This window comes from Monosiga brevicollis, genomic scaffold (assembly GCF_000002865.3).
Source record: "Monosiga brevicollis MX1 MONBRscaffold_2 genomic scaffold, whole genome shotgun sequence".
NCBI classification, from domain to species: Eukaryota; class Choanoflagellata; order Craspedida; family Salpingoecidae; genus Monosiga; species Monosiga brevicollis.
In genome coordinates, this window is record NW_001865039.1 from 3,219,897 (window position 1) to 3,237,243 (window position 17,347).

At 54.4% G+C, this 17,347-nt stretch overlaps 5 protein-coding genes across 5 annotated transcripts in view; 3 read left to right on the plus strand and 2 right to left on the minus strand.

Annotated features, from left to right (window-relative positions):
* Positions 1–318: 318 nt before the first annotated feature.
* On the minus strand, positions 319–3,116 carry MONBRDRAFT_5424 (uncharacterized protein; the record flags this gene model as incomplete). The annotated part of the gene is made up of 10 exons (XM_001742835.1): positions 319–469; positions 596–672; positions 750–1,090; positions 1,206–1,258; positions 1,396–1,538; positions 1,611–1,664; positions 2,143–2,339; positions 2,607–2,768; positions 2,894–2,963; positions 3,054–3,116. 10 exons carry the CDS (start codon positions 3,114–3,116, stop codon positions 319–321), a joined length of 1,311 nt encoding a protein of 436 aa, XP_001742887.1.
* Positions 3,117–4,594: 1,478 nt separating this feature from the next.
* On the minus strand, positions 4,595–5,532 carry MONBRDRAFT_5425 (uncharacterized protein; the record flags this gene model as incomplete). Its single annotated transcript, XM_001742836.1, has 4 exons — positions 4,595–4,784; positions 4,936–5,056; positions 5,128–5,236; positions 5,362–5,532. 4 exons carry the CDS (start codon positions 5,530–5,532, stop codon positions 4,595–4,597), a joined length of 591 nt encoding a protein of 196 aa, XP_001742888.1.
* Positions 5,533–6,201: 669 nt separating this feature from the next.
* On the plus strand, positions 6,202–9,710 carry MONBRDRAFT_5426 (uncharacterized protein; the record flags this gene model as incomplete). Its single annotated transcript, XM_001742388.1, has 14 exons — positions 6,202–6,316; positions 6,392–6,503; positions 6,616–6,754; positions 6,891–7,028; positions 7,469–7,593; positions 7,694–7,748; positions 7,852–8,036; positions 8,137–8,224; positions 8,283–8,352; positions 8,456–8,613; positions 8,707–8,901; positions 8,982–9,077; positions 9,235–9,515; positions 9,605–9,710. The coding sequence occupies 14 exons, from the start codon at positions 6,202–6,204 to the stop codon at positions 9,708–9,710; spliced, it is 1,863 nt and encodes a 620-aa protein (XP_001742440.1).
* A 588-nt stretch (positions 9,711–10,298) lies between these two features.
* Positions 10,299–14,693, plus strand: MONBRDRAFT_14025 (uncharacterized protein; the record flags this gene model as incomplete). Its single annotated transcript, XM_001742389.1, has 21 exons — positions 10,299–10,599; positions 10,687–10,731; positions 10,816–10,910; positions 11,043–11,102; positions 11,192–11,284; positions 11,379–11,474; positions 11,567–11,648; positions 11,761–11,867; positions 12,009–12,086; positions 12,180–12,216; positions 12,360–12,547; positions 12,633–12,747; positions 12,823–12,897; positions 13,000–13,059; positions 13,139–13,271; positions 13,365–13,479; positions 13,573–13,647; positions 13,766–13,900; positions 13,998–14,135; positions 14,228–14,357; positions 14,470–14,693. Coding segments are annotated over 21 exons (2,382 nt in total), but the record flags the coding sequence as incomplete, so codon positions are not given.
* A 1,915-nt stretch (positions 14,694–16,608) lies between these two features.
* MONBRDRAFT_22566 (uncharacterized protein) overlaps positions 16,609–17,347 on the plus strand; it is a gene marked incomplete at both ends in the record, with an annotated part of 3,529 nt that continues 2,790 nt past the window's right edge. The window contains 2 exons of the mRNA XM_001742390.1: positions 16,609–16,740; positions 16,941–17,201. Coding sequence (XP_001742442.1) covers positions 16,609–16,740; positions 16,941–17,201 — 393 coding nt within the window. The remainder of the gene's footprint in view (positions 16,741–16,940; positions 17,202–17,347) is intronic.

Consider the following 17,347-nt stretch of genomic DNA (forward strand, 5'->3'; position numbering starts at 1 on the left):
AATTCATCAGAATAACCTGTCGTCTTCAAGACAGGTCGGAATCTGCCATCTCGTTGGTCAAAAAGACGAGTACTTGAAGTGCGTGTCGAATCAAGAGCCCGCTGGAAGCCTGATTTGGGGTCAATTCTCCATGCGTGCTCAAGAGGACAAAGAATCGATGGGCGCTCAACACCAACACCAACACCAACACCAACAACCACCCCTTCCACATGGAATCTGGCTCCAGCTGCTCCTCACCCCACATTAAAAGCGCCTCGGGCGCTGTTCGCCGACCCGCTGTCGTCTCTCCCCCGCCATGTCTGAGCGAGGGCAATCCGGCTATTGCGCACTGCTTGAGTCTGGACCATCGTGTTCCTGTTCTTGCTCAGCTGCCAGTTTCTCTGCTTCTGTCTCCCATGTGCGGGTACGCCACGTAAAGCCACGCTTGGACTTGCCGTAACTATTGGGGCCAGCCGATGTGCGTGTCTCACTAGCGAGACGCATAGCCAAAAGAAGAGACATGGCATGTCAGCGGGGATGAATGTCAGGAGTTGAAATATCAAGTAGGCTAGATCGTGCACGCCACCGTCAGGTGATTGAAGCAAACAACGCCAACCTGCCAACGTTGCGCATCCGAATGCGCATGGCAGCGGGAATCTCCTCCTCTTCGTCCTCGTCCTCGTCCTCGTCACCCTACACGGACGCGTTCAGAAGGCAAACGGTCAGCAAGGCGTGTGCTTCTATCCTAGCAAATCGTGTCCACCACAAACCCCAAAGGCTTCGGCCACCGTGAGCTTGGGTCGCTTGGCTAAGAGGGTCGGCTTGAGGGTCGATGTCGTTGAAACTTTATCCTGTTGGGCGTCTGCTTTGTGAGTGGCCGTTGGAGCCAAAGCGCCTTTGGAGGCCGGGGCTTTCACTACAGCCGGAGCTGGGGATGGGGTCGTTGTTGAGGCCAAAGCCGTGGGCACAGAGCTTTGTTCTGGCTTTGGGGTGGGCTCCGCGCGGTCCGACTCGTGGTCAGGTTGAGCTGGGGCTTGGACCGCTGATGATGGCGGTGGTGGTGGTGGCGGCGGTGGCGGCCGAGCCAACCTTCCAAAACCCAGCCCCCGTCCTATCATACCAGAAACACGCCAAGCAAACACTGTTCATGCTGAGCCACGTTCGTGTGTGATCACCGTGTCTCTTGCCCCAGTACGGATGGCCAGGACCGGACCAACAACACTTACCCGCCATGCTGTGTTTTTGGAGCTCGAACAGAAAATGATGCTGTTTCTGTGTGCTGACAAAAAAAAAAAAAATCGGAAAAAACAAACAAACACTTGAAGACGATCCGCTGTCCTTTTCCACAAGAATGATGGGCGGCCTGGGGCCTGTGACGGGATGTTCAGTTTGGGGTTTGAATTGTCATAAATCTACGCGCTCTGCGCAATTTTGGCCATAAGCATGGCCTCCATGTCTTCGAGATCCATGCCCTCATCGGGGGCTATATCGGCTTCGGTGGTCGTTGGCGCTTCTGCAGTCAACGGAGTCCCGGTGGTCTCGGTCGTCATGAGCTCAATCTAAGGAACGTTTGGGGCCGAGGTTAGAGGCGCAGATCAAACATGTTTTGTCCCGGCAGGCTGGCAACTGACCTTTTTGAGGCCATTTTGAGCGCCACGCGAGCGTTCCCGAAGCATCGCCTCAAGCTACAAGCATAGAATGGCAGCGGCATGAGATGGGTGCACATGCGGCGGCGGCCGACACCTAGGTTATAACGTACAGCGCTCTGTCGCGAGCGAAAAGACACAATTGCCCGCCCCGGCTTTCCAAAAACAATCTCATCCAGTCGTCCATACTAAGCGAGCGATGACCGGGCGTTGGGAAGTGAGCATGAGCTACCAAGATCCACAAACGGCAAGCTTTGGGGATGGGCGCCCTCAAGCTCGCAGCTGCGAGTCATCAAAAAAAAAAAAAAAATGGCCCAGTTGTCAACCAAGCAGCAGGGCATCTTGAGCACACTGATACAGACCTTGTCGAAGATATCACGTAGACTCGTGTCTGTATGATTGGTCTTCGAATCCCACTTAACCTGGCAATATGCGGTCAAAAAGACGGCACGCGGATCAAATCGAGAACACTTTGGCGAACTCTGGAGCGTCACAGAACACCTTGAACTGGTCTAACCTTGAGAACCCCGTGCTGAGATGCTTCTGCAGCACGGCGATTACTTGCATCATGAGCTCGTTGAAGCTCGGCTTCGATGCGGACCTGCTCAGCTTCGAGGCGCTCGATGCCCTCCGCACGCAATCGCTTAATCTGTTCATCATGGGTTTGAACCAGAAGCCAGGACACGCCGCACGCGCCGAGTGTGAATGATGGGGCTGACGGCGAAAGGTAACTGGTGCAGACAAGGACAAGACGAAAGCCGCCAACAACAAGGGGTGTGTGTGTGTGTGTGTGTGTGAGCAAGCAGCAAGGCCAACCTCCGCCTGCATTTGCGCATCATGCTGCCGCGTTGCAGCCTTGACACGCTTGGCATCGCGCTCACGGGCATCCAGCTCTACAGGGCAAGTTTGGTTTAAAGAGTAAAGTTTGGCCCTTCATGTGGTGCTGTGCGATACGGGCTGCGGTCGTGGCGTGTTCCATACCTTCACGGGCTTTGCGTTGCTCTTCATTGAGCTTGGCATGTCGCACTTGGGCGGCCTGCTTTGCTTTGAGCTTGGCATCATACTTGGCACGGCTTGTCTCATCTGACAAGAGCTCATACGCCTCGCCCAGGGCATCAAACTTGATGCGCAATCTCTTTTTCTCTATCGCCACGCGCCCCCGCCAAGAAACACGGGCAGAATTAGTGGGTGGCCTCGTGTGGTTTGCCAACCTTGGCCTCTGAATCGAGGCTGCCGTCAAACAACCAGCTCGCCCATGGCTGACGCACCACTTTCAGAGACGTTCATGTGCTTGTCCGGGTGATATTTGCGTGACATGTCTCGCTTGGCCTTGCGAATCTGGACATGCACAAGAACCCTCCATGAGACGAGCTACCAATACTGAGAAAGGGACTCACTTTGGCAACATGGGATACCAAGGGCACAAACCTCTTCAATGGTGGCCGTCATTTCGATGCCCAGCACCTCGTACGGACACGATCCATCCTCCATGGTGCTGGTGACCGGGGCAACAGCACCTCTCTCGTTGTCGATCGTTTGGACGAGTTTGAAAAAAAAGTCAAATTCACCACACCCCTCTAATTTCTTTTAATTATCGCTCTGAGTTGTGTGACAATTTAACACAGTTTGCTTGCGAAAGGGTCTTTGGAATCATGAAAGCAGAGCATGGCGAAGCGACCGCGCCCACGAAGGCTTGAGGCCAAGGTCGTGCCGGCCGCCGCTTTTGCCGAGGACGAGCGTTTCCCTGCTGCGTTTCGACAGCATTTACTGGCAGAAACCCATGAGTCGGGGGCCCAACTTTCTATTTGGATACTATCTCTGTGCGTATGCGAGCTCCTCAAGCTGCGCGCCGAAGGACACTCCACAGCTGCTCTTCGTCGCGGCCTGGCATTTGCTATCACCATGGCATGCGCGACCCTGCAGTATCATGTCGAATTTGTTCCGCGACCAGCTTGCATGCCCCGTGATGCAGCGAATCCACATGTAGACGTTGAGCAGGCGCCATATTCTGGTCTGACTGGGGCAGCGCAACTTGAGCGCTTGGCTAGCTCTGATTCATCCTTCTATAAAATGGCGCGAGCACGATCATCCATGTCAGACTGACGCGCCTGCATCTCTTGTCTGGCGAGGGCGCCATTGCGCAGTATAATTTGGCGCTCACTCATGATCTCCTGCATAACCGAGATCAGCTTTGTCCAAACCTCGCGGCGACCAGCAGGAGCGCGGGTGTGATCGATCACATCCGCATTGCCGGTCTCGGGCAGTTCCTTCTCGTCAGCTTCAAACTGCTCCATGATATCCAAAAATAGACACCACCTTTGATGCCGTTTGCCCAGACGTTCGTTTCAATTCTTCAATTGAAGATCTTTCCATGCCAAGCGGCGCAGGTCTTTGTATTGTACAGGCAAAATACCGATTGCGAACAACCTACAGAGCCAGTTGTGGTAAGGTGGGGACGTGTTCTAAAAGCCTCAGCATAGACCACGAAGAACGCGGGACAACAAATAACAAAAAGGAAAAAGGAAAGGCAAAATACGAACTAGCACAGGCACAACAAGGCTCAAGCGTACCGTAGCTGCATGCCGTGTTCAAAAGATTGACATTGAAGCATTCGAGAACATCCACGATCTCACTTGGCCGAGAAAAAGTGGGCAAGGCAAGTCCACTCAATCTCAAAAATCGAATCAACGGCATTTGAGCGTCTCAAAAACCTGCCATATCGCGGTTTTCAAACTTCTTAGCGAAGCACCACTTCAAGGCTTTGCCCAACAAGAAGTCGTGTGCAAGGTGTTTCATGGCGATCGGCACCTCCGGCGCCGACTCTGTTCTCAGGTATGTCCGAACATGTCCATGAAGAGGCGGAGAATCAACGAAAATCAATTGTGTGACAGTCGGCTTGGGACTCGGACAGCGATGCACACGGTATAGAGCATAGCTCAAGTTAAAATGAATACCAACACGGAACACAGCTAGAGCCAGCGAGGCACGCGGGCGCAGTAGTCGTCAAAGGCAAGGCCAAAGATGGAGCGCATCATGGCCTCCTCGCGCGGTACAAAGAACTTATCAATGATAACAAAGACAGTCCCCACCACAAGCAAGCTCGAGACTTGGCCACAGTAGAACATGCCTCCAACCAGAGTCGTGGTCAACCCCAGATACCTGTGTCAAGGCGGTCACCCCAGCGGTGAATTTATCTCCCAACGCTGGTATGGAGCACGACCGTCTACTGCCATGCGTCCACAGCATGGCAGTAGACGCGCGGCAACAAAGCAAAGAACCAGGTGACGGTAGCAGCAGAGCAAGGACATACATGGGGTTGCGCGTCACTTCAAACCAGCCATCTTGAACCAGAGCCGTAACGTTCTCAAAGGGCACGACGTCCGTCTCGTGTGTCTTGAACTGTCCACTGGCCGACATGGCGCAGTAAACACCTGTGCACAGGTCGTGGCGGTGAGACCACGCCTCGGACCAGCTTTTGGGAACCAGAGGGCTTTGAGCGTACCAGTCAGAATGCTGACAACACCCAAGGTCTTCATCCAGCGCTGATCCACGCGCAGCAGGTTGCGAAAAGGTAGTGCAGCTGCGGCGCGGCCGAGGGCCGCAGCAAACGGCTGAGGAGGATCCAGGTTCAAGGGAACAGTGAGAACAGGGCGTTAGTAGCAGACACGTCAGGCAACAGCGCAGGTTCAGACTCGAGCAGTGAAAAGCGCTGCGTCTGTTGATCAGGGATACATACCTCATCAAGGGCAGACAAGGGGCGAAAGCGATGATTCAGGTAGATGGCGACGGCTCCTAGGGTAAAATAGCCGGGAGGGTAGAGCAGTGGCTTGGGACGGCCATCACTGGCTTGTTGATGGCTGCCAAACTGCGGCACTGCCTTGGCCAGGAATGTCAATACACCTGACATGGTGGCGGCGCGATTCGCAGCAAGAATGTAGTCAAGTAGTCAAGTCCAACTTTGAGACGAGGCGGCAGAGGCGTTGTGGTGAGTCACGGGACTCCTGAACTGAGCTCTAAGCAGTTGTAGGCGAGACGAAAATGAGCACCTCCCTTGCACGGCACGATCGAATCGACTGCAAGGCCGGACATTGCACTGGTCTTGCGATATGTTTTGTGTAAGGCTCAGGAAATCAGACAAACGAGTCGGCCATGCTGCTGCTTGCCCAAACCACTGACTGTAGCCCGTAGCTGGGTTTCCAACCATCAATCTCAAAACACACATGCAGCCATAACACCCTTGACCAGGCCGCACAGCCAGTGCACCACGCCACCCACACCCGATCCTGCGCCTGCCTGCCTGCCTACCTGTCGCGTCGCATCAACTCCAGAGAGAGTGAGAAACAAGAAGCGAGCAAACGTTTGTCAGACAAATTGGTAAACCAATTAACACTTGGTAGCGGATGCCGCCACGACGACGACAGCTCTCTCTCTCTCTCTCTCTCTGTGTCTCTGTCTCTCTCAAACAACACTCTCGACTCTCTCAAACTCTCTCTCTCAAACTCTCTCTCTCTGTTTTTTTTTTTTTTTTTTTTTTTTGTGGAGAAAGGGCAGTCATCGCATGCCGTGAAACGTGGAGATGGCGAATGGAGCTGATTCAGGCCCGGAAGAGGCCTTGCGTCGCGCTTTTGGTGACCTGAACCAGGCGCTCCAAGCTGATAATCCCAGCAAGATTGTGCAGTGTGCTGATCAAGGTTGGTTCGCTCACTTAAAGGCGCCTGCTGCGACCTGAGCCAATCTGACGCTGTTTTGGGTTTTGCATGTGCTAGTGCTCAAGCTCGAGGCCGATGCGGTCGAGGCGGTGCAGTGCAAGGTCGTTGCGCTGGCCCAGCTGAATCAGTATGACCAAGCCATCAAAACCCTTGCGTCCAGCCAGCACCGGTAGGTCCAGCTTCTTCTTCCTTCTTTCTTCTTCTTCTTCTTTTTTTTTCCTTTGCTGTGTGCGTCTCAAAAGCCGCCCGTGCCCTGACACGACTGCTGGTGTCACCTGCAGATCCCAATTTGCTTATGAAGAGGCCTACTGCCTCTACGCATCCCGCCAGTATGCTCAAGCTCTCAAGCTAATTGATGGTGCCCTGCAGTCGGCCGAAGGCGCCCAACGCTTGCGCTTTCTCGAGCTGCGTGCCCAGACGGTACGGCTCGACTTCTTCTTCCATCCCACCTCCGTCTAATGTATTTCTTTGGCTGGCTTGGTTTTGCTTTTGCATCTGTCTGACTTTCAAGACCTCTTTCCTGGTTGTATGCCTTGCTGGAATGGCAAACTCCTAGCTGTATCGCTCCGAGGCCAGTGCAGCCAGCGCCGATGCCTACAAGCAGCTTCTCTCGGAGGCGGATGATGGACGCGATGAGGAGCGTCGCACCAATTACTTGGCTGCCCTCGTTGAAGCCGAGGGCAGTGCTGGTCATGTGAGCATTTTTTTTGTGGGGGGCAAGCGTGTGTTTAAAGGACTGGCTGAAAGTACGACTCGCTGCTTTCACGATGCCGAATGACTTCTCACTGCCATGGCTTGCGCTGCGCTCAGGTGGCTGATGACGTTTCCTGTTACGAGACTGCCTACAACAGCGCCAGCATGCGTCTTGTCACTGGCCAGCTCGATGCAGCCGTCAAACTCAGCGACGAGGCCATGCGTACGTTGTTGATCCATGCTGCCTGGTGTCTTGTCAGTCGCTGCTCCACCCTTCTCACGACGGTGTATTTCCTCGGCCGCCGTGCTCAGGCCTTTGCCAGGCCTATTTTGATGAGGACCCCGTACGTGGCGCACCTTCGCGTTTTTGTGGTCTTGCAGGCGATGGCAAAAGACCAGGCTCTCATGTACCCCTCTGCTCTTCTCCATTTGCTACATTAGTCATCCACTCCCGAGGATGTGGCCCAATCCATGGCCCTGCTTGAATGCCAAAAGGCGGTGGCACTGCAAATGAAAGGCCATACAGCCGAAGCGCTCGATATCTACAAACGAATTGTCCGCGAACGGTACGATGCTGCCCTTGTCTGCTCGCGAGTCTTTTGCGTGTCATCGTTTGACTTGCGACCCCCACGTGACAAATGGCTCGGGTTTGTTCTGCAACAACAGAAACAATCTGGGTGTTGTTGCCGTGGCAGCGAACAACATTGTGTCCATTCACCAGGTATGAGGGTCTGCTTTTCCCCTTCCCACCCTGAAAGTACTTGCTCGGCATCTGTTTTGTCCTGCCCAACCAAACTAAGCCCGTCTCGTCATGAAACGTGCAGGGCTCGGATGTGTTCGACTCGAAGAAGCGTATCAAGGCGGCCGCCAACCCCGACGTGCTGGCCAAGCTCAACACCAAGCAGCGCCAAAATATTGAGCTAAACCAAGCCCTTTTGCTGTTGTACTCCAATACCCTGGATGCCTGCTACACCAGCTGCGCCGAGCTTCACGAACGCTATCCGAAAAGGTACGACCGGATAACCTCCGCAAGATTGGACTTGGCAGGGTTCAACCTCGCACTCTTATCGTGAACGACTGCCATGCCATGCATTACCCCATTGTTCTAGTCGCACCATCCTGTGGATCCATGTGGCGGCTTTGCTGCGCGATAAAAGCGTGGCTGATAAACCTGCTGCTGTCCGCGTACGTTTCTCCGTGAGTCGCAACATCGAGCTCGCCCCATCTTTCTCACCTACTGGCTTCTAATGGTTAGGCGCTGGCTGAAAAGTATGATCAAAGCACCGACTTGGTCCTGGCCGAGGCCCAGGCCCAGCTCGAAGCTGGTGAGTTGTCTGCCCAGCCCACCTGGCGTTCAACCTGGACATTGTGTGGTCTAACCTCCAACTCATGGCTGCGACTCATCTCGGCTCATCTTGTCCTTAACAGGCCACCGTGACGCGGCCAGCAAGCTGCTTGAGAACAATGCTCAGCTTGCCAGCAGTCCAGCCATCCTGGGCTACCTCATTGCGTCTGCCCGGCAGCACGCTCCCGAAAGCGTGTCCGGTCTCCTGGAGCGCGCCGTCAAGCTTTGGTCTGCCCGCCAGGTATGAGCCGCCCTTCTCCCCTGAGAGGGGGGACATGTTGTGGCTACCGCTTGGCTGTCCCTTGATGCTCATGGCTGTTGATGCCTGGGGCAGGAGCAGGGCGATGCTGCAGAGCAGGTACTTGTTGCCTTACTGCGAGCCCTGAGTGCAAAGCATGCACAACAGCACGAAGACGAGGCCGCCGTCGACTGCTTGCGACGTGCCGTGCAGATTGACGACGAGAATGCTGGTCTGCTGGCTGAGTTCGTCCTGGCTCTGGCCAAGACCGACGTCGAAGCTGCAGAGCAGGTTTGGCACTTCTTTTTGTTACCCTTGAATCTGCCAAATGCGTTCAACTCACCCCGATTGGTACGGATGTTGCTCCATAGTATGCTGAAAAGTTGCCTTCGGCGGATGTGGCAGGCGACGACGAGCAGCTGGACGTTGACGCTCTTGAAGAAGCCGCTTACCTGCGCGTTAGCAAGGTGTGTACGGGGCCTCGGGCCGAGACGAAGCGCATGCTGACAGGGGCGCATGCCTGCCGCGCCGGCTTGAGCTCCTTCCCATTCTGTTTGGCCTGTGACACTTGCCTCATGCTAACGTTTGCACCTGTGCCGTTCCCAACGCATTGCTCATGGGTAGTTCCGTGCCCGGCGTGAAGCACCGGAAGCGCGTGGCCCGCAAGCATCCCAAGCAGACGTCGAGGCTGCCAACGCCACGACGAGTGCAGTGCGTACCAAGCACAAGCGCAAGCGTCGTGGCCCTCTGCCCAAAAACTACGATCCGAACCGTCAGCCCGATCCCGAGCGCTGGCTCAAGAAGTATGAGCGAAGCAGCTATGCCGGCCGCCGCCGTCGTCGCGTCAAGGACAATCTGGCCAAGGGCAGCCAGGGCGCCGCCAGTATCTCTCAAGCAGAGGCCGAGTATGTACACGTTCTTGAGTCTGTCTCCTGACTGCTGGGTGCCCAACACGCCTTGCTCACTCACGCTCTTTGTTCTGCTTCATCAATAGGCGACTTGATGCCAGCCTGCGCGCCCCGCCACCAACTGAGCCCGTCCAGAACAAGAAGGTGGCAGCCGCCAAGAAGAAGGGCAAAAAGGGTGGCAAGCGCCGTTAAGTTCTCCGCGCTACCCACTTCCTTCACGTGTTGATCTCTACATCAAATTCAAAACAGCAAATTGCATCGAGCATCGAGTGAGGAAGCACACGACTCAAAAAAAAAAGACTGACATGTGAAAGCTTGTTGTCAGATTTCTAATTGTCAGCCGGTTCTGGCTTGCAAGCCTTTTCCTTAACGTCTGAGAGGACTGGCAACAAGACCGCGGACAACTCCGCCTCTTTCGCGCACCAACTGGTCCTCGGGCTGCGGGGCTGCTTTGCACTTCAGCGTGCAGCTGCGACTACGGCTGGGCAAATTGATGAAGAGCAAACGGATCGAGTATACGCACGGGGGTCACACAATATCGCCTCTGACCCCGTTTCAGGCCCGCGCCTGTTAAATTTGAGCCTAGCACGCGCCCCGCGTGGCTCGGCTGCTGCAATCAACCCCGCACCGCCCTTCCCTTTTACCAGCCATCATGGCGGAGAGTGTGAAGGTACAACATGCAATCGGCTCCTCGCTGCGTCTGATATGCTATCGTTTGGTGCGTGTGTTGAATCGGTTGGGTTGTCATTCAACACTCCCTCGTGCTGATACGAGTCGCAGGTGGCAGTTCGCGTACGGCCGTTCAACAGCCGAGAAAAGGCGGCCAACGCTCAACTGATTCTCAAGATGGAAGGAGATTCGACCGTCATCACCAATCCAGAGGATAACACGGAAAAAAAGTTTGCCTTTGATCACTCCTACTGGAGTCACGACCACTTTGAAGAGTTGGCCGATGGCTACCTCGAGCCCACCGACCCGGTGTACGCCGATCAAAAGCGCGTCTTTGCCGATTTGGGTCAAGGCGTTCTCGACAATGCATGGAATGGCTACAACGCCTCTCTCATGGCCTATGGCCAAACTGGTACGGCAAGCGCGCGCCGTGTAAGCCTTTCCAACCGAGCCAGTGCTTGGGAAATTCACCCATCGGCTCACTTGTCCATGGTTTTAGGGTCGGGCAAATCCTACAGTATGGTGGGCTACGGCGTGAACAAAGGTGCGTGATAGCAAGTGCACACCAATGCGAGCAGTGTACCAAGGTTGAAAGCCTTATTGTTGGCGCCTCAACTTTGTGGCACAGGGATTGTCCCCGTGACCTGCGAGCAGCTCTTCAAGCAGATCGAAAGCAAAAATGCGGACAACATTCAGTGCCAAGTTACCTTTTCCATGCTCGAGGTCTGCCCCCCCCCTGAGAGCGCGCGTTGCGCTACAACTGAAAGACCACACTTCCAATGCCATACCGCCTGCCCATGCTTTTATCCGTTTTGCACGCTCATGGTGCGCGTGGCTTTCTGTTGCTGCATACAGATTTACAACGAACAAGTTCGCGACCTCCTCTCGCATCAATCAGTTCGCGGTGGCATGAAGGTGCGACGTTTCTCACAGAGGCTGCGCTCGGTGTTATTCGGCTGGTCGTTGCATTTGCCATGAGATGAATGCCCTCTGCCCTTTTGTAGGTGCGCCAACACCCCAAGAAGGGATTTTACGTTGAAGGTCTCCGTGTCGTGCCTGTCGGCAACTACGCTGATATCGAGGCTCGTATTGAAGAGGTAAATACCTTCACAACATGATCTGCCCGCGACGCTGGCCCTTTCATTCAAGGCCAGCTGTCAAAGCTCATACGCCTGTGCGACAACAACCCAGGGCACCAAGAACCGCACCATTGCAGCCACAAACATGAACGCCACCAGCTCGCGTGCACATACCATTGTCACCATCAATTTTGCACAAAAGGCCCAGGTGCGTGATGTGAAGTGCAATAGCTCTGGTTTCTTGCGCACATCTACGCCTTCGCCCCGTGACTTGCCTTGCAAACGCCTGCTGGCAAACAGAATGCTGATAACGTCAACATGACCAAATCGTCAAGCATCAACCTCGTTGATCTTGCTGGCTCGGAACGCGCTGAGAGCACAGGTGCCGTGACCTGAGCAAAGAAGCTATTGAGAAAGGTTTCGAGCCATGGCATGCGTATGTGCTTGCAGCCTGCAAGAGGGACCTCACTGCCGCCATCTTTTGCCGTGGATAGGTGCTACGGGCGATCGACTCAAGGAGGGTGCAGCCATCAACCAATCGCTCTCGACTCTTGGCAATGTCATCTCAGCGCTTGTTGACGTGCAAAACGGCGATCGCAAGGTATATGCGTGTATGTGTGTTGTGGGGGGGGGGACGGAGGGGGCAGCGAATTGATGCACAATTCGCTGTACAGGACAATTCAACCGTCGCGTTTGGCTAATCCTGCAACTTGGACCTGTGTTTCTGTGTGACTGTCGACAGAAAATCATTCCTTTCCGTGATTCCGTCTTGACACGATTGCTCAAGAATGCACTTGGTGGCAACAGCAAGACTGTCATGGTGAGTCTTGCCAGCTTTTGGGTAGTGGGTGTTGCTCAGTCCTGTGCCACCATCGCCGCAAATCTCACGGCTTGCACTTGGCTTCTGTGACAGATTGCAGCCTTGTCTCCAGCTGATATCAACTACGACGGTGCGAGCCACTGCTTCTGATCGGCTGCTCGCGTCCCGCGCCCGTGTTTCTAGCTTTCTCTGCTAGGCTCGACTCTGGGATGCCTCTTGCACTGCTTCACAGTCAAATGCCGACTTTTCCTTTCTCCTATTTGATCATTTCAGAGACGCTTTCCACACTGCGCTTTGCTGATCGCGTCAAGAGTATTAAGACACAAGCTGTGGTGAATGAGACACCCACTGAGCGTCTTATTCGTGAGCTGAAGGAAGAAAATGCACGCCTTATGGAGATGCTCAAGGCAGGCAAACTGCCGGCCGGCATGATGCCCATGTCCATGGATGGGTCGAATTCGGTGCGTAACGTATGCCTACGGTCGTCCCGTGCGACCAAACTTACGTGACGCCGTGCCATAGCCCGAGGATGCTCAAGCCACCAAGGAGATGGAGGAGCAGCTACGACGCCAAATGGATGACAACCGGCGTTTGGAGGAGGAAATGGCGCAATGGGAAAAGCGGCTGCAAGAGGCCAAAGAAGAAAAAGAGCGCGCGGTTTGTCAAGCCCGCCCACTAAGCTGGGTGCTCGCTCGTTGGTACTGACTGTTTGCAACCCTCTGTTCTTAGCTGCAAGCCCGCAACTCGGAGAAGGAAAAAAGAAAGCAAGTGCCACACTTTTGGAACATGAACGCCGACCCTGCTTTGAGTGGTATATATGGCATTGTTATCGTACATGCCACTGTCTCATCTGTCATTCGTCATCTGCTGTGTTGGCTCATGCACTGCTGCACCGTGGAACTCATGCCTGCAGGCGTGGTGGCCTATTTCCTGGAGCAGCCCACGTCGCTTATTGGCAACGGCAAAGCCAACGGTATGGCATCAGCGCAAGGCTCATCAATTCAATGATGGTCTTTCATGGTCCCTCACGCTCGCGTCGGTGATTCCTGTAGAGGAAACGCACATGATCCTTAAGAGCGTCAACGTGGTGGGGCATCACGCCGAGGTGACGCTCAAGGATGACCTTGTGTTTTTGAAAAAAATGTCCAAGCGTGCACATATTATGCACAATGGTATCGAGATTGGGTAGGTGACACCATGCCGGCAAATAGATGTGGTGCGGTGTGGAGGAGATGATGTGCTTGTATTAGCCTCATTGGCAGCGCCGTTCCGGCTCAGGGACGATGTTGTGGAGCTGAAGCACCACGACCGCCTGCTCTTTGCACCGGGTCAGCTGTACTGTTTGAGTGTGCCCAAGGCTTCACTCATTGGCAAGACTCTGGGCACGGCCGACGTCGCGCCGACGTTTGAAGAAGCTCAGGCAAGTTCTGGTTTCGCAAGGCGCTGGTTTATTATACCTTGTTTTGACGCGTTTGGCTGGCTGCAGGATGAGATCGCGCGTCACAATGGCCTGACGGCGGAGGGTGAAATGAGTCCGGAACAGCAATTGCTGCAAAGCGAGGTCAGTCAAAGCATGTGGCCCTCTAGGCGAGACCCGGAGGCCTTGAGCTCTCTCTCTTCTCTCTTCCTCTCTCTCCCTCTCTTCTCTCTCTCTCACGCAAGGGGAGGTACATTTGTAGATCGTGGAAATGGTGCCTCATGTGGCCGAGGCGTCGGCCATGGCCGAGGAGCTAGGGAAACCCAAGGTGTTTGAGATCGAAGCCGTGTCCGAGATTGATCCGGAGACGGGCCGCAGCGGCAAGGCCGTCGTGAAGGTGTGAGAGTGAACGCTGGCACCTGTACTGATGGCAATACCCGTTTGGTCAGACGCCAGCTGATACCATCTGATACCATGGCCCTGTTTGGACATAGATCTTGGTCACTGACACCGAGTCGGGCGCCTCGTGGTTGTGGTCGCCAACGTCGTTTTTGAACCGAAAATACGCGATGCAAGAGATGTACAGCAACTTTACCGAGAATGATCCGGAATGGGATCGAGCTCCTGACTCGGTACAGTGCACGGTTTAAAATGGGAATGTGACACTTGCGCGTGGCGCGAGAGGCAACACTGACCTCTTTTGGCTTTTGGGGCCGTGTTTCAGGATCCGTTCTACGAACCGTTTGACCGCTTGGTAACCATGGGCTTTTGCACAGTCTATCTGCGCAACCTTATGTACCTCATTGAGGTGGAGCAGGCCATCAATATTATCAATCATCGCGGCGAGCCCAGAGGTAGGCCAATGCATTTGTGTGTTTTAATTGTGGGTGACAAAATGGCGTAAATTGCAAATGGCGGTGAGAAAACAAAGGTGAGCCTCATGGTGGCGCATGCTGTGGGTCACAGGCAAGCTGGCCGTGGAGGTTGTGCCGTGTGATGTGAAGGGCAAGCAGTCGCTCGAATTGGATGACATCTTCATTGAGTCACCCGAAGAACTCCTGGACCAGCGAGCCGACTTTTTAATCAAGTTCAAGCTACTGGCAAATGCGCCGGGGCACTTTGACAAGGCCGTGGTTCATTGTGACTTTTTCGGCCAGCGCATTGAAACGGCTCCGGTACGTCGACGGTAGCCAACGCCCGGAGCACATGGTCAGGTCTCTTCCCACGGTGCACCCGACTGACATGCCTTGATGCGTTTGTGGCCTGGAGCAGTGCTCGTCATCCGCGAGCCTTGACCCCACGACGTCGAGTTTTGAGTTCAACTTTGAGCACCACGTGACAATTCCTGCTGTTTCTGAGGACTTTTTGCGCTGGCTCGACTCGTGAGTGTGCCCAGGTTTACTGGTTGTGGTTTGGAAAGCAATATTTGAGAGATCTGAGTTGCTGGCATGGCTGATCCTCATCCCTCATCTGCTGCTCGTGCCGTGCGTCGTGGTCCCCGATAACAGCCATGGTCTGGTTGTGCGCGTGGAAGCAGAGCAGACGGCGCAGAGCGGCATGGTCAGTGACGTGTGATGGGATAATATGAGCCTCTCTACGCGGCAGGGGGTTGTCTGTCCGTGCTCGGGTATGCCGAGGTCGACGTTGATATCTGATGTGGCTTTGAACCGATGTTTGATGGTCATTGTAGGGCAACACGTTCAATGCCAGCTTGTTGAAAAATTCCAATCTGCTGGCCAAGCAGAGTCGCAACGAAGATGAGCTGTATCGGCTACGTTGCGAGCTGACGCTCGAGCGCAAGTTGCACCAAAAGCAGCAAATGCGCATCAAGGCCGTTCGTGCGGTAGGTGTGCTCTCCATGCTGCACTGTGCCCGGATAGCGCCGCTTTGATCCACTCATGATAACCACTACGGCTGATGGCACAGCTGTTGGACGGGAAAAAGGCGAAGAAGATCCCCAAAGTGGATGTGAAGGAGGTTGAGAAGGCGTTGAGCCATCCGGCACTGCCCGCATTCAAGGCGGCTGTCCAGACGGTGATGATTGCCAATGCAGCCAGTCGTTTGGCGCAAACGACCTCTAGCGGCGCAGCAAACAGCGCCAATGGCAAGCCGGAGTCGGCAGTCTGTTCCATCCAATGAGTTTTGGTGGTGGCAAGGGTATCGGACCCGAGCATTCGATCTGCGTCAGTGCTATACTGCAAGTTGATGAGTTGACACACGTCTGGCTGGCATGTATTGGATCCCAATGGGGGAAGGCGCCACGAAAAATACAGATGGGGCGAAAGTCGAATTGGCTGCTGTGAGGTCGATTTATTGTTGATAAGGAGGAGAAAACCAGGAAGAACGAAAAAGAGCGGTCATCATGGCAAACATGGGGAGACATTGGCGGGGCATGTAAACGTGCCCCACCCAGTGTAGGGAGGACGAAGGTGGAATACGCAAGGCGGCGGTAACCACCCCACCCCGGGAAATATGCGCCATATCTGTCAAATTTGTCGTAAAAGCAAGGTGCCACCTGGGCTCCGGCTATATAGCAGGGGTGTGGGGTGGGTACAAGAGCTGAACAGCCTCGTTGATCCATTTAGGCATGCTCCTTCTTGGCATACTTGCTCCACGCCGGCGGGTCCTTCTTGTACTCGGCTGCACCGCCAGAGGCAAACATGGTGAGCAAGCAGTCGGGAGGTCGGCAAGGGGCGGGCGCAAGCAAGAGGCAGGCGACGACGGAGAAACAATCAAGAAAAGGCCCAAGCCTGCACCATACAACATTAACATGATGTCTTACCGATGAGATGGGGGTACTCGAGGGCATAACCAAGCGCGCCGAGGCCGAGCATGGTGACGGTGATGATGGTCGGCGAGTTGAGTCCCGGCATCTTGACGGTCAGTCGGTCGCCAAAAAAAAATACTCCAACAACAGCTTGATTTTTTCAATACTTTTACCCTCGTTTTTCAATCCCAAACCTCTCAAAAACCAACAAAAAGCAACAAAGGCCCCGATTGTATAATCTGACAATCTTACAATCTGACATTCCGTCCCCAAGTCGCGAGAAGCTGACGGATGCGATATCACGAAACAAGTGTCCGCAATCATATGCTAAGAAAACAATGACATTATTGTCAGCAATATTTTCTACCACGGTTTACGGTTTGGTTTGCCTTTTGGGTGTCACGGCAACTGTGTGCGTGTGTGGCATTCTCTCTCTCTCTCTCTCTGTCTCTCTCTCTTGCATTTGCTGGGTGGGTGACGGTTGCAAGTTGTTGTTGTTGTTGGTTCTTGATGGAGAGGTGAGACGGCGGGGACTGGGACCAGACGTTGGGGCGCAAAAACTCATCAATGCATTTCCTTTTGCCTGATTGGGTGGTGCTGGGTAGCTGGTGAGCTAGTGGCTGTGTTCACAGCCTTTTTTTTTTTTTTTTGTGCTTGCGTGGTTGAAGAGCGCGCGGGTGGGGAGGCACATCATCCGCCCGAGCAGTTTGGCAGCCAGGCTTTGGCCATCGCGATCATGGCTGATGAGGTGGTGCTGACCAGCGAGGATGTGGCTGCACAAGAGAACGTGGCTCAGGCCATCCATGATGAGCTGATGCAGGTGCGCTACGAGAAGGAGCGGCTCGAGGCCATGGTGGACGAGTTTCGCACAGCCCATGATGACACCATCACGGACAACTTTGAGCAGCAGGAGCGCATTCGCGAGCTTGAGGTCAGGCCCCGATGCTCCCCTGCTGTTGCACTGCCAAATCGCCAATGATATTCTAGCTTGCGATAAATTCGGGTTTTCTTGTCTTTTTTTTTTTTTTTTTTTTTTTTTTTTTTTTTTGGGGGGGGGGGGGGGGGGGGGGGGGGGGG